The sequence below is a fragment of the Pelodiscus sinensis genome, chromosome 1, assembly GCF_052426305.1.
Source record: "Pelodiscus sinensis isolate ZL-2025 chromosome 1, ASM5242630v1, whole genome shotgun sequence".
NCBI lineage: Eukaryota > Metazoa > Chordata > Testudines > Trionychidae > Pelodiscus > Pelodiscus sinensis.
In genome coordinates this window covers 192970973-192986352 of record NC_143052.1, presented here as the reverse complement: position 1 = coordinate 192986352, position 15380 = coordinate 192970973, and the positions used below count along the sequence as shown (strand labels likewise).

Genomic DNA, 15380 nt, shown 5'->3' with positions numbered 1-15380 from the left:
CGTGCTCAGCCCCCAGCCGCTGGCGCGATGGGCCCCGCCCCGTGCCCTGGAACAAGTGACAGGGCCCGCCCTAGGGGCTTGTTGTGATTCGAAAACAGCCCCGCGGGAGGCTCGGCCCAATGGGCGCGCCCCCTTCCCCCGCCCCCCCCCCAATCCGGCTGGATCCTGTTGCGGAGCCGCTGGCGCTGATGGGATGGGGGGATGGGCGGGCTCCGAGCACTGCAGCGAGGAGACTCAGCTTGGCGGGCAGGCCGAGCGCGGGCAGTAGCGCAGACCTCAGGCGTTAGCAGCAGCCGGTTGTTGGTCGGAGGCCACCGCTCGCCTCGCCATGCCCAAGAGAAAGGTGAGGGAAGGAGCCGCAGGCTGCGCGCGCCCTGGGGCTCCTGGCCCCGCAGACTCGGCAGATGGACGCGCGGGCCTGGGGGAGCTTGGGTCTAATGGCGGCCTGGGGCATCGGCGGCCATGGGCGGGCCCGGCAGCCTAGCGCGGGGCGTTTCCCGGGCTCGAGGCCGCTGCGCCGTTCGAATTTTCTGTGGCCCCTAAACGCGAGAGCACTCGGGGGGTTCGAAATCCGAACGCGGCGGCGGGAAGGGGCGTGTGCGTCCTGACGTCACAGAGCCGAGACCGCCCCTGGAGAAAGAGAGGGTGGGTGCGGTGTTGCTGAGGGACTGGGGCTTTGCGCACGCGTGAACCTTCACTTCTGTGCTCGCTTCTTCGCAGGTGAACGCGGCCGAAGGGGAGGCGCGGGAGGAGGTAAGTGCCGGCTCCGCGGGGGGGATGGGCCGGGATTGGATCCCGACGCCCCACTCTCACGCTGTCTCTGTCTCTCCCTCTAGCCCAAGAGGCGGTCTGCGCGCTTGTCTGCTGTAAGTATAGACGCCCCCGGCTGCCCCCTTCCTAGGCGCGGTGTGAGGGGCGAGCACTAAACCTGCCTCTCTCTGCAGAAACCTGCCCCCGCCAAAGCCGAACCCAAGCCAAAAAAGACGGCGGCGGCAGCAGCAGCAGCGAAGGTGAGTGAGAGACACCTGTGAATGGCACAGATCTACCGTTTGGGTGACAGGGCTGGCTCTAGGACAGATTTCATTTGGATGCCGCAATATTTAATGTTAACTGAAGGGAAAAGTGCCTATGTACTTGCATTTTAAAAGACTTCATAGAAGTGTATGGTTTGACTTAACAAAATATTTTTGAACTTGTATTCAGCCTTAATTCAGGGCATGTCTACATATATATTGTTGCAGCTGTACTGATGAAGTTTGTGAAGACACTTTGGTACACAGACATATTGTGAATTAGGGAAAATATCTACTTTCCTAGTGAACCAAGTCTTGGCTGAATTGAGTTTGACTATGTAAAATAAAGATTTTACGTTATAGCAATGCTGTTACAGTTGTGAAACAAGTGTTGTTCTGACACTATTTTCTATAAATGTACTTGTGATGCAAGTACATAATAGTATATAACAAACCTAATCAGTAGACTTGTAGTATACAAATGAATTCAGACAGTTTTACTTGGGTTATCTGCCTTAAATCTTCAAATTAATTTTTTTTTCTAATTTCTTGACCTCGATTTTAGAAATAGACACATGAAGATTTGGTGAATTAGAAGTCTCTTACATTTTTATATAATACTGAATGCTTTAAATGGAAAAAGTAGGAAAGCTGTGAATAACTAAATGTGTGCATCTTGAATTCTGCTAATATTCTCAAAAAATGTGTTGATTCCGATGGCTATTCCATCCAGAAATCGATCTGCTGTTGTTCACTTATAGTATTTGTGTGTTAATACCAAGGGCACATTTAGACTGCCCACGGCTTTCAAAAGAAGATATGCAAATTTGGTGCAAATTTGCATATTTTCTTCCAATCCCGTTTTTGGAAAAGGTGGGTGTTTTTTGAAAGAAAAAAAACCGGTCTAGACGTGGTCCTTTCAAAAAATCCCTTTTTTCGAAAGAGCCCTTCTTCCTTAAAAAATGAGGTATACAGGGTTCTTTCGAAAGAACTGTGTCTAAACTGCCTCCCCCCACCCTCCCTTGAAAAAACTCTTCCGAAAATGGGATTGGAAGAAGATATGCAAATTCACTCAAAATTTGCATATCTTTTTGAAAGCCGTGGGCAGTCTAGACATGCCCCTGGAGTTGTATTGGATAAGTTCTGTTCTTATTGCATAATGCTGTTTATACAAGAAAATGGGTGTGAAATTTTGAAGTACAGGCAGTCCCCGAGTTACGCGGATCCGACTTACATCGGATCCACAGTTACAAACGGGGCCCTCCCTCTCCCTGGTCTCCAGCAGACCAGGGAGAGGAAACAAAGCGGCGGAACATGCGGGCAGTGCACACGCGTCTGGGCTGTCCGCTGCCCGCGTGCTCCGCAGCTTTGCTCTGCTTTGCTCCCCGTCCCCCTGGTCTGCAGACCAGGGGGACGGGGAGCAAAGCAGAGCAAAGCCACGGAGCCCGAAGGCAGCAGGACAGCCACGGCGCGTCTGGGCTGTCCCGCTGCCCCCGTGCTCCGCGGCTTTGCTCCGGACGCCTGTGGTACAGCAGCTGGGGTGCTGCCGGTTGGTCCCGTAGCGCCGCTCTGGGTGCTACTGGACCAACCCGGCAGCACCCCAGCTGCTCTGCCCCAGGCGTCCCCAAGTCAGCCACTGCTGAAACTGACCAGTGGCTGACTACAGGAAGCCCCTGCCCTGGGCTTCCTGGAATCAGCCGCTGATCAGTTTCAGCAGCAGCTGACTTGGGGATGCCTGGGGTTCTTAAGTTGAATCTGTATGTAAGTCAGAACTGGCGGTCAGTTTCAGCAGCGGCTGAATCTGGACGCCAGTTCCGACTTACATACAGATTCAACTTAAGAACAAACCTACAGTCCCTATCTTGTACGTAACCGGGGGACTGCCTGTATAGCAGTGTCATATCTAAAAGATAGAATTTTTAGCTAAGTGAAGGTAGCGCATTCCCCTTAGCCTATTTTCTTACTAATACAGTATTGTTAATTGGTTTCTTATTGCTCTCGTCTAAAACACTAGTAAGTCTTAATCCGTTGTTCATTTATAGTTATTGGTATTAATACAATTAATATTAGACAAAAGTATTAAATTTTTACTTTTATGAAACTCAGCTGAGGCATTCTTTAGACTGCAACTAAATGATAAAGTTTGTTGGGAAACTTATACTGACTTTTACATAAAAGAATCCATCTGGTCAGAGAGAATCTCTGGCTTAATCATACGAGTTTGGGCAAAAATATACAACCTCCTTCCACTGATTGTGGAATGTGTTCTTGAAAACATTTTACTGTGCTATTAAATTACAACTAGGAGGCTGCGCCCCCTGCTCACTATGGTCATCAACCCCCCTCTCTCTGGCTACTGGTGAGGGCCGGGCCACAGCTGCACCAGCCCTGACTCTTTCTCGCCCTGGCCACGACCACAGCAATCCTGGCTCTAGCCATTACTGCTCCAGCTCTCCCTCAGCCACAGCCGCACCAGCCCTAGCTCTCCCCTTATCCGCCCTGGCTGCAGCTAGCCCCAGCTGTGTGTGCCACAGCGGCCACACCATGCCCAGCTCTGTCGTCCCATCCCATCCCATCCCCTGGTGGCTGGGCTGGCAGTGTGTGGTGGGGTCTTGGGCAGAAGGGGCAGGGCTGGGAGCTAGGCATTACCTGCCCATGCCTTTTCCCCTCCCCCCAGGCTGTGGATGCTGTGATGTGATGGCATCACTATGTTGTCCCAAAATAAATTTATTTTTATATATATATATAGGGGGAGGGGGGGAGGACAAAAGCTTGATGTGTTTTGGTGCTTCTGACGTAGAAGGGCTTGCATTATTTTTTGTTAAAATATTAGCATGATCAAGTCATAGACTTAGTAAGTTGGTTAGTGCAACTCTACCAACATCCTTAAGTTTCTCTTTTCCAACATGTATTTTCCTCAGTGTTAGGACTCTCAAACAGTTTGCCACTCATAGAAAAACATGTGGTGGTTGTGGCGTCTGAGAAATTGCTATTGACTTTCTTATAAATAGGTCAGACTGAAATCAAAAACCAAGTTCTCTTACTTCTGGAAGGGAGATGGTTTCTATATATTGTAAAACAAATTTTCATTGGCTATGGAGCACATCGTTTTTTTAGGTCTTTTTTTAATATTGAAAATTAAGAACCATCTTGTTTTAAAAGGTTATCTGAATTCCTACATTTACTTTATTGTAGGATAAATCTCAAGACAGGAAAACTCAATCAAAGGGGAAAAAGGGACCAAAAGGAAAACAGATTGAGGAGATTAACCAAGAAGAAACAAAGGACAATTTGCCTGCAGAAAATGGAGAAACAAATAGTGTGGAGGTAAAGTGGTAGCTTTAGTCTTAACCTAGACAAAAGATTGTCTCTTGAATATGAAGAGTTCGTATAATGTAATACACTAGTTAATCTACACATCTGTCGCCATCCAATTTGATTACAGCTCAAAAACCTTACATCAGATTGAGTTTCTGCAAAATGTCAGGTGTAAATGCGTATCGCAACCTAGGAGATTTAGCCATACATCTTCTATTAACTTTACTGGAAGATATGTAGGCATCAGAACAGCTGTGAAAATTAATTGGAATTTTTTAATCTGAAAACGTAAGATTTTCATTTTTATCACTCTATTTTCTGTGAAACTGCTTTCAGTAAAAACTCATAAGATTGCAGCCAAATGAGGCAATAGAGCCTCAATAGAAGTTGCAGTTTGCTACAGCTCTCGTGAAGCGCTATAACTGGTTTTAGACCAAAACCTTTGAGCAAAAAACTGTTTTCTGCAGAAAGCAAGAAATATCTCAATTCCATCATGTTAAAACTAATTTTTTTTTAAATAGTTGATAGAAAATTTTCTATCTCAGTGGCTTTATTCCAGACTATTCTGAAAAGCTTAGATGGTTTCTGGCTTTCGTGGTTGCAAAGAAATACTCTAGAACCTATGACCTGCAATCTGGGCCTCTTCAAGTTTCAGTGCCCTTCCCCTTCTGAGAGGAGAGGAGTAGAGCACTGGCAGTCCCGAACCTTGGGGGCAGCCCCACTCACTCAGGGGCTGGAGTGAGAGCTATTATACTTCTTTTCCCCTCTCCCCCCTTGTTGGGAGCTTTTTCTCACTGGTGTGTGTGCCCCCCGCCTCCCATGAAAAAGATTCTTCATCTCTGTTCTAGAAAGATAATTGATGCAAATTCAGTAGACTTTTTAAAGTTGTTTTCAGACTGTCTGCAGCATCAACTGGGGAGGACAGGTACCAGGGGGGCCAGAAATGATCTTCCCTAGGTAAACGTGTCACTGCTGAAAAATTCAGCAGTGACACGTTTACATTCGGAGAAGAGCAGGCTGGCTCCTGCCTGACCCCTGGCAGCTGCTGCCTCTGTATCAGCGGCAGCAGTGCAGGGGGGTGCATGTAACCATGAAGGTTAACAGATGGGGCCCAGTCTCATCAGTTAATGGTCTACAGGTTTACCTTTTCACATTCCTAGTACAAACCACAGCAGACTTGCTCTTTGAGGGACCCAAAATATTCACAAAGGGTATCGATAACTGCCTATACTCCCGAGTAGAGATGTTAAAATGCGGTTAATTGACTAGTCGAGTAGTCGGTGAAATTTCCATCAACTAGTCAATAGGCACTTCTGCATTCCTCCTTTGAAATGTACAAGAGCCCCAACGGAGGCTCTTGTACATTCCAAAGGAGGAATTCGGAACGCCGTGTACAGCCAAAGGCCCTTGGAAAGTCCTATTGACTCCGGGCTGCACGCGGAGTTTTGCATTCCTCCTTTGGAATGTACAAGAGTCCCCAGCAGGGGCTCTTGTGCATTTCAAAGCCATGGAGCCCAGGGTCAGTGGGGCAATGCCCATAATCCAGGGTCAGCTGGGGAAATGCTGTGCAGAGCCTGGGATCAGCTGGGGAGTCCCCAGCTGTCCTTGGGCTCCACGGTTGCCCCTTTGAAGTGCACAGAGGAAGGGGCAGCTGCAGCAGAGCTGATCCCTGGTTCAGCTGTGCGGCGCTGCCTCTTTGAAACTCCAAGCACTTGGCGCGGCATTTCCCCAGAACCAAGGATAAGCTGGGGAATCCCCAGCTGACCCTGGGTCCATGGCCCTTTGGCATTTTAAAGGGGCAGCGCTGCTGCACAGTTGAGCGGCAGATCAGCTATGCAGCGGCGGCCCCTTTGAAATGCTACCTTGGGGTTTCAAAATGGCAGTGCCTCACAGCTGATCCCTGGCTCAGCTGTGCGGTGCTGCTGCTTTAAAGTACCGCCCCCCCTTCTGCTTTTATCTCATAGAGGCAACAAGGGGGGTGAGGAAATGACTAATCAGCAGACTATCTGATAAGCAAATGCTTATCGGATAGTCGATTAGCCTTTAACATCCCTACTCCCGAGTTGCTCTCTGATCTCTCAGCATTTACACACCAGAGAAGGAGAGATGCCTGAGAAAGTATCATGTTCCCCTGCAGTCGTGACCACTGCTGTACACTTCCAGGGACACTATAATATTCAGCGCCAACAGTGGAAGTCCCCTACCAAATTCAGACAGACCAGTCCTCAAGGGGCTACTCCAGACACGCAACAATTTTGAAGATGATGTCGAGGCCCAAAAAAGCCTTCCCTTGTTAGTTATACTACCTATTTTTGACATACTATCAGAATGGCAACTGTTGTTTCCATCATGGAGCTTAATCACCTTGGACAAGTGGGTTCTAAAGATTGTCAGGGAAAGATATTCCATCTCTTTCTTTTCTATCCTTTCCTGCCATCCTCTCTCCTCAATCCCTCTTCAGGGATCCTTCTCATTAATCCATTGTATAAGAAGAAATAAATCTCTGCTGTGCTGGGAATCAGAAGCAGTTCCTTCCCGACATAGAGGACAGTGTTTTTATGCCCATTATTTTCAGATCCAGAAGAAATCGAGATCCTGAACCTTGAAAACCATCTTGAAGCACTGCAGTTTAGGTTACCCTCTCCACCATTAGCCCAGTACTAAAATACAGGGTCTGGCCATTGATCTCCCAGAGGCATATTTCCATATCACAGGATGCATTGCCAATAGACAGTTCATCTGATTGATCATGGGCACTGACCAATTCATCAGTGCAAGATACTGTCTTTTGGACTATCAGTGGCCCCTCAGGTATTCTTCAGAGTTCTTGAAGTAGTTGTTGCCTACCTAAGGAAACAAGGCATACTTAGATGACCCCACAACTTAGTCTTCTCAAGGCCACATCCGACACCAATGCTCTGTGCCCTCCAGGTGACAATTGACCTTTTTATGAATCTAGGCCTTGTGAACCTAGAGAAGTCTAATGGCAGTACAACATCTGGAGTCCACTGGTACCAGATAGATACTATAAAAGCCAGAGCCTCACAGATTTTATCCTTAGGGATATTGTATCCAAGGCACAAGCTTGCTCTCAGATTTCTGCCCTGGATATACCTCCAACTATTCAACCACATAGCAGAGGCCAGTTTTCTGGTAAAGCTCTAATGGTTATACATGCAGTGTTTTTAGGCACAGGTCCATACAGTATATATCCTTCACAAACAACCACAACAAGCTCTTATTTGTGCTGATGAGAGTCAAGGACTTAGAATTCTGTTGGACACAACCCAAGTGTTTCTGTGTTGGGGTTCCTTTCCTCTAACCAGTGCCAACTAGGGATGTTAGCATATAGTGGATTAACCCATAAAATAGGATTTATCGCTTAATCCTAACAACATGCACGCGCAGCCCCACCCCCCCCTTTGCAGCTTCTATCAGAGGCAACAAGGTGGGGGGGGAGGCGGGAGCCAGAGCAGCCTCTATCCGTGGGGAGCTTGGCCCCGCCTGTGGACAGGGGCTGCTGCTGCCTCAGAGGAAGAGGCAGCAGCACAAGGTGGCAGAGGGCTGCCCAGGAGTAGGGCCAAGAGCGCACTGGCTGCTGGCCCTACCCCTGATTAGTAATTGTATAATCACTAAAAATTATGGCTACACGATTATTAAAATAAACAATATCTAACATCCCTAGTGCCAACCATAATTCCAACACTCAACACCTCTCTAATCAGTTGGGAGGTGTACCTTCACGATCATAGCATGCAGGGCAGATGATCCTTAACCGAATCCTACAAATCAATATCCTAAACCTACGAATGGTCCACAGTGCACTTCCTCCCACTGCTTGTATAGCCCAACATCAGTGTCATGATGGACTATAGTATCTGCATGTTTTACATCTACAAGAAAGATGTAGCAAGTTTCCACTCTTTATGCTCGAAGGCAGTGAAATTATGGAGCTGGTGCATTTAGTACATTACCATTTCAGCTGCATACCTCCCTTGAGAACAGTACACCGCTGCAAATTCATTAAGGAAGAATCTCCTGCTCTCACATATGGGAATTGGCAGGGCTCAACTGCACTCTTCCGGGTTGCAGTCTACTTGCCACAGGTGAGTAGATTGCATTGTTTGTCGAGCCCTGGGAATTGGATACACGAATCCTTCAACTCACTTTCAGCTGCTGGGGATTACCCACCAGAGAATGGGTGTGGGTTGTTTGGTGTGTGTGGGTGTGTCTTTGTTCTTCTTTTTTTTTTTTTTTTTAAATAAATATGTCACAAAATGCCTGCTGCCCTCAATTCTGCTGGAGAGCGGTACTGGGATGGGCCTCTCTGTGAGCTGTATTTATTGTCACATGGGATGCATCAAAGTGCTCCACAAGGTACAGGGGGAAACAAGCCCCTGTCATCCTTAAAACTCCCATTTGGCCACAACAGATTTGGTATACTTCCTTCCTGTGCATGATAGTATGCCAACTGATCTCTCCATCCAACTCCATGGTTCCTTTCACAGGATGCGGATTGCATCCCAATGCATAGTGGGTTTGCTCCATCTCAAAACATTGATCTTTATGATTTCAGGATTTGGAAATAACCTGTTTGACACTGTTACACAGGGACTTTTGAACAGCAAGTGCAACATGACTAGAAGCATTTACCTTAATAAATTGACAAGATTTCAAGGCTAGTGTACATCCCTTGATGCAATAAGTACTCCACTACCATTTATCCTGGATTAATATTCCATTTTAAACTATTGGGATTATCTACCAGTTCCATCAGATGTATTTGGCAGCATTAACCACTTTTCACTGCTACATAAATGGCCATTCCCTCTCCACATCCCTCATGGAAGGATAAAGATTTTGAAGACTCTTCATGTGAGATGTGACCTGAGCCTCATCCTATTTTCTCTTATTAGACGTCTTTGCACTAAGGGCATGTGCCCTCGCATGTACTTATCAGTGAAAACTGCTTTTCTTGTCGTCATCACCCAATAGGTCAGCAAAATTTTGGCCCTTATGACACATTCCCCCATACATACTTTTTCATAAAGGCAAAGTTAGCCAACATCCAAGATTTTTCCCCAGCGCTCCATCATCTTCCCATTTCAACCTATTCATTTTTCTTGCTTCTTCTCAAAGCCTTCTAGCAACCAACAGGAGGTAGCACTGCACACCCTAGATGTTAGGCGAGCGTTAGCTTTTTACCTGGACAGCACCAAATCGTTCAAAAAATCACCCTATTTATTCTTTTCAGTGACTGAGGGTGCAGCCATCTTTCTAAGCAATGTTTTTCCAAGTGGATTTTGCAGTGTATACATCTAGCCCACCAATTACACAATCAACTTCCTACTGTAGTTAGAGCACATTCTACCTGTTCAGTTTCCACTTCCATTGCCTTTCTCATTAATATCCCCATTACTGACATTTTAAAAGCAGCCAGATTGCTGTCAACAGACACTCGCTACGCCATTCCAACTCCACCACAGATGCTCTCTTAGAACACACTGTCTTATCTGAAATAAATACTGCTCTGAATCCCCAATCTTCCCACTAGAGCACTGCTTTCTAGTCACCTACAGTGCAGCACCCATAGGGACATCACTTGAAGAAGACGAGAAGGTTAAATTGGCACAGAAAAACTTTCTCCAGATCAGGGTGAGGCACATCAACAACGTTAAAGAAACTTGTAATGTGTGTCTCCTGGTCATCTGCTGGTATTGTGGATGAATAGGCTGTTACACTCTGCTGTTCTAAAACCTTTCATTGGCACTAAATAAATTCAGTTAATATGCTATATTTATTTTTAAAGGTCACATGTATGTAGTAATCTTCTTGAAAAAATACAGTTAATTGCCTATTTACATGGTGTAGATTTTAATTTTTCAAAAAAAGAGCTGGATACATTCATGGAAGATAGACGCATCAATGGTTGTTAGCCATGGTAGACAGTGATATAAAATCATGCTCTGAAGGGTCCCTAGCCTTTGTTTGCCAAAAGCTAGGAATGGGCATCAGGGGATGGATCACTTGATGATGACCTATTTAGTTCCTCTGAAGTACCTGGTATTAGCCACTGTCGGAAGACAGGATATTGAGTTAAATGAACCATTAGTCTGACCGGCTGTGTCTACACTGGCATGAATTTCCGGAACTGCTTAAAACGGAATACTATTCCGTTTTCAGTTTTTCTGGAAAAGGAGCGTCTACATTGGCAGGCTGCTTTTCCGGAAAAGCCCTTTTTCCGGAAAAGTGTCTGTGGCCAATGTAGACGCGCTTTTCCGGAAAAGAGCCCTGATCGCCATTTTCGCGATCGGGGCTTTTTTCCGGAAAAGACTACTGGGCTGTCTACACTGGCCCTTTTCCGGAACAGTGTTCTGGAATAAGGACTTATGCCCGAGCGGGAGCAGAATAGTTTTTCCGGAATAGCGGCTGATTTTGTACAGTAGAGCGTCGTTGCTTTTCCGGAAATTCAAGGGCCAGTGTAGACAGCTCGCAGCTTATTCCGGAAAAGCAGCTGATTTTCCGGAATAAGTGGCCCAGTGTAGACACAGCCACCCCGTATGGCTATTATTTTCTTAAACTTGTATGAATTCATTCTTTTGAAGTTAAGGGCCAAAATATTGACTTTGATCTAGACACAGTGCAGTTCTGCTACTATTAGTCTGGGTGTCTAATTAAATATCTGCAAAGATACACTTCTAAATTTAGGAATCGCAGAATCATAGAATATTAGGACTGAAAGGGACCTTGAGAGGTCATTGAGTCCAGTCCCCTGCCCTCATGGCAGGACCCAGTATTGTCTAGACCATCCCTTGTAGACCTTTATCTAACCTACTCTTAAATATCTCCAGAGATGGAGATTCCACAACATCCCTAGGCAATTTATTCCAGTGTTTAACCACCCTGACAGTTAGGCACTTTTTCCTAATGTCCAACCTAAACCTCCCTTGCTGCAGTTTAAGCTCATTGCTGCTTGTTCTATCCTCAGAGGCCAAGATGAATAAGTTTTCTCCCTGCTCCTTGTGACACCCTTGTAGATACCTGAAAACGGCTATCATGTCCCCTCTTAATCTTCTCTTTTCCAAACTAAACAGCCTTCCTTATAGGTCATGTTCTCTAGACATTTAATCATTCTTGTTGCTCTTCTCTGAATCTTCTATGACATGATCACTTTGTCTTAAAACATGACAAATCTTAAAATGAAATACTGCAGTGTAGAATAATATAGGCAAATGTCTGTTTTCCAAAGAGCTGCTGTTCTACAGGATCTTAGCTTCCTAGTGAGGGGAGAGAATACTCTTTAAGAATAAGTATTTTGACCTTTTTATGGCAGCCATTACTGAAATTGGCTCCTTTTTTTTTTTTAAGGCCCCTTCACCTTTTAAGTCTTGAACTGGAATTACATGAGTCTAGAGTACATATGATGTGCAGACGTCCTTTCCTTTAAGTTGATTTGTGTTGTAGAACACTATCATAAGAGACTGAAACTGGTTAATTAATGACTGGTTACCATTAGGGATGTTAGCAGGTAATGGAATAGCTGACTAACCACATGAATTCTTAGTGGTTAGTCAACTATTCTATAGTCCCTAAGGGTGGAGCTGGCAGCCAGTGCGCTCTCCCCCACTCAAGGGGAGCCTTGTCACCCCAGATCGCACCTGGCACCTTGCTGTATCAGAGGCAGCAGCGCAGGGTGCCAGGTGCAAACTGGTCCATGAGGGGAGCCAGTTTAAAATCCAGCACCCCTCATAGATCGGCTGCCTGCTGCCCCATGCTGCTGCCTCTGTTACAGCAGCCTGGGGTGGCAGCAACCCTTGTTTGGGGTCGGGGGGGAGGGGGTGTCTGAACTCCCTGTGAAGAGAGGCTTCTGAGGAGTGGGGAGACTGCCACGATGCAGCCTCTGTCCGCAGCAGCCCCAGCTGGCTGTGGACAGAGCGACCCTGTGGATAGACTGCTCCATCTCCCACTGAGCAGCCTCTGTCTGAACTAAGCCTGGGCCCACTATGGGCAGGTGCTGCTCTGGCAGCAGCCCCTGTCTGCAGGGGGTGGGTCTGAGCTCCCTGTAGACAAAAGCCTCTCTGTGGCAAGCCTGGGCCCACCGCGGGCAAGGGCTGCTGCTGTGAAGCAGCCTCTGCCTGCAGCAGGTCCAGGCTCGCTGCAGATAGGCTGCTTCACAGCAGCCTCCCCTGGAACTCTTCTCCCCTCATGTGACTGCCTCTGATAGAGGCAGTGGTGGGGGATGCGGCACCGCAGCTAGTGCTGGAGGAAACCGGGTTTTAATCTGGCTCCCCATCCTCCAGCTCCTGCTTCTCCCCCTCCTCCCTTGCAGCCTTTGATACAGAGGCAGCAAGGGGAAGGGGAATATGAGTTATTAACTCGATTAACCGATAACTCTAGGCTTATTGGTTAATTGTCTAGTTGACTACTCATTGACATCCCTAGTTACAACCCTGGATTAAAATGTGTGAAAAATTAATGATCCTAAACATTTGATCATTTTGCTCTAAGATATACCTGATTTGTTAATTTTTTTCTGAAGCTACCATACTTTTTTTTTTTAAACTGTTAATCTTGTGCGTGAACTAAAACATTGAGATTTTCAGGGAACTGTTATACTAAATGTTCTTTATTCTCCCTCCCCTTTTTCAGGCTCCGGGGTCTGATGCAGCAAGAGAGAAAGAAGCCAAGTCTCAGTAATATCTCTACCAAGTCTTTTCTCAGTGGTCTGAGTACCTGCTTTCCTTGTACAATTCAGAGGAATATTTTTATCAACTATTTTGTAAATGCAGATTTTTAGTAGTTTTAGAAAACACACTTTTAAAAAGGAGGAAGTGCTGCCACAGTCCCCCTTTTTTAGATTAGATAAGTGTATATGCTTTTTTTTAAGAGGTAAAATAATCTACTGGTTGTCTGTTTCCTGTATAGCCAGAAAATAATGGAATGTTGGATTAGGGAAAGGCTTTGTAATCCTCATTACTTAACATTCCATAGACTGTGAGGAACAGGTTTTTATATCCCATTAGATGAAGCATGAGACAGACAAAATTTTGTAATCATAAGTAGTTAAAATGTTAATACATTTTTAACTTATCTATATCGGCTATATAGAGTTACTTCTAAATGAAACTGTCGCTTGGTGTTGGTTCTCCCTTTCGGAATTGTGTATTATCTGTGACAGTCATTTTTAGTAGTCGTTTTATTTTTTTCCAGTAACTTGTAATTGGGTTATGAAAGATTGGAAACCTTTATTGGGTGTGTAGGGAGATGGATGTTACTCAACCCAGGTCTATATTACAAACCTATATCAGTATAACTCTGCTGCTCAAGGATTTGGAAAATGTACCGCCTCTTCCCCAAGCAACACAGTTATACTAACTACACTCATGTTTCCAGAACTATGTCAATGGGAGAGCTTCTGCCATCCGCATAGCTACTGCCCGTTGGGGGAAGCTGAGTTCATTTGCCATGGGAGAAACTCTCCTGTAGGCATAGATAGCATTTTTTCTAATCCTTATAATGGCACAACTACATGTGCATATGGCTTGTTGCAGTGCTGTAGCCCTGAAGAGGTAAAAACTCTGTATAACAGACCTAATTTCGTATGACAGTATGCAAGGTACTAGTACATCATGTCCAATTTTAAAGGATAGTTTTGTTAATGCAAGTTAAGGTGAAGTCCATTAAAACGACAGTTTTATACAAGATTAAAAGAATAAACAATTGTACAAATTATTCATAATGTGTCTATGTAGTGATCACCAAACTAGAGCTAATAAAATTTTAGTTATAAAAAGACATGGCTGTTGTAGCGTCCATGTTGACTAAAGTGATTCATGTAACTCATATAGAAGTCCATTTATAGGATTTTGTTTTTTCTTTGAGAAACATTGAAACTCATTGATATTTTAATTGTATATTCAAAGTGAATGTTAATGTGACTCCAGAAGTTGGGATGGAGAGGGATTTTTTTTTAATTGCTGTGTGTCTAGTTGTAGTTTTACTTGGGTTGACCACTTGGAATGCTGATACCTTAATTAAATTTGAGATTGCAGGGCCTCATCACCACAGGCATGGGAAAGCCCTTGGAATCCCATCCCTTAATATTTTGTGTTCTTAAAATCTCATTTTCATGGCTTCATTTGGTCACCTTCAGGGGTTAGAAGGGAATTTGCCCCGCTGCCCATCCCCCCCCCCCCTCGCCAATCCCTTGATGTATTTTTTTTTCTCTTAACTTTAAAGCATCAAATGGGCAGGGTTGGCAAATTACTTGAGAACTAGTTTAGAATAGGACACTTGTAAATATCAGGGGAAAATAAAATTATTGGACCTATACAAATGAAAAATACTAAAATATTTAGCAATTTGAAAATAGATTTGCAGAATATATTATGCTTAATTTTGATTATAGGAACTAAAACCAAAAGAAGCTCATTTTAGTTCTGTGCTATTGCCTATGCTATCACAAATAGAAACTGACAGTTTGGAATTTTAGAATTCCTGTTTAGCTATAAAAATTGCATGTTAGTTCAGCAAACAAAGGGATTTTTTAGATAGAAGTTGGTTAATTTGGTAGTTCACCTAAAAAAAAAACAAACATGCCTAGTTCATTACACTGTCTCTTGATCTGGCTGGCTGGAGTTCAAGTGAACTGAGTTAGGACAGTGACTTTAAATCAAAATGTTTCAGTATGAGCAAAAATGGAGGACTACTTGACTCATAACTATTTTGAGACAATTCAGAGACAATTCATGAAGTTAGCAAAGATAGTCTTAGCTATAGAAATTGCAAAAAAAAAGTGAATAGGAAGGGAGACTGAGGAAACAGACATCAGAACTACTAAACTTTGCTAAATGTATGCAAGCTTAGAATTGGACTCTAATGAAGATACGGATAATACTATATTGCCATTGCCAAGTCATTTGGGGATATACAGAGTTGTGATTCTCTGTTACCTCTCCACCTCAATGAGTTTTGCTGATGAGTAGACTGTCAGACCTCTGCCGTACCCAGGAAAATTCAAAAGATCTTCCCCGCTCAAACTTTGCCTTT

At 44.9% G+C, this 15380-nt stretch overlaps 1 protein-coding gene across 1 annotated transcript; it reads left to right on the top strand.

Annotated features, from left to right (window-relative positions):
- Positions 1-71: 71 nt before the first annotated feature.
- HMGN1 (high mobility group nucleosome binding domain 1) lies at positions 72-14126 on the top strand. The gene is made up of 6 exons (XM_075912042.2): positions 72-343; positions 721-753; positions 837-866; positions 945-1010; positions 4209-4340; positions 12981-14126. The coding sequence occupies exons 1-6, from the start codon at positions 329-331 to the stop codon at positions 13026-13028; spliced, it is 324 nt and encodes a 107-aa protein (XP_075768157.1). The 5' UTR covers positions 72-328; the 3' UTR covers positions 13029-14126.
- The last annotated feature ends 1254 nt before the right edge of the window (positions 14127-15380 follow it).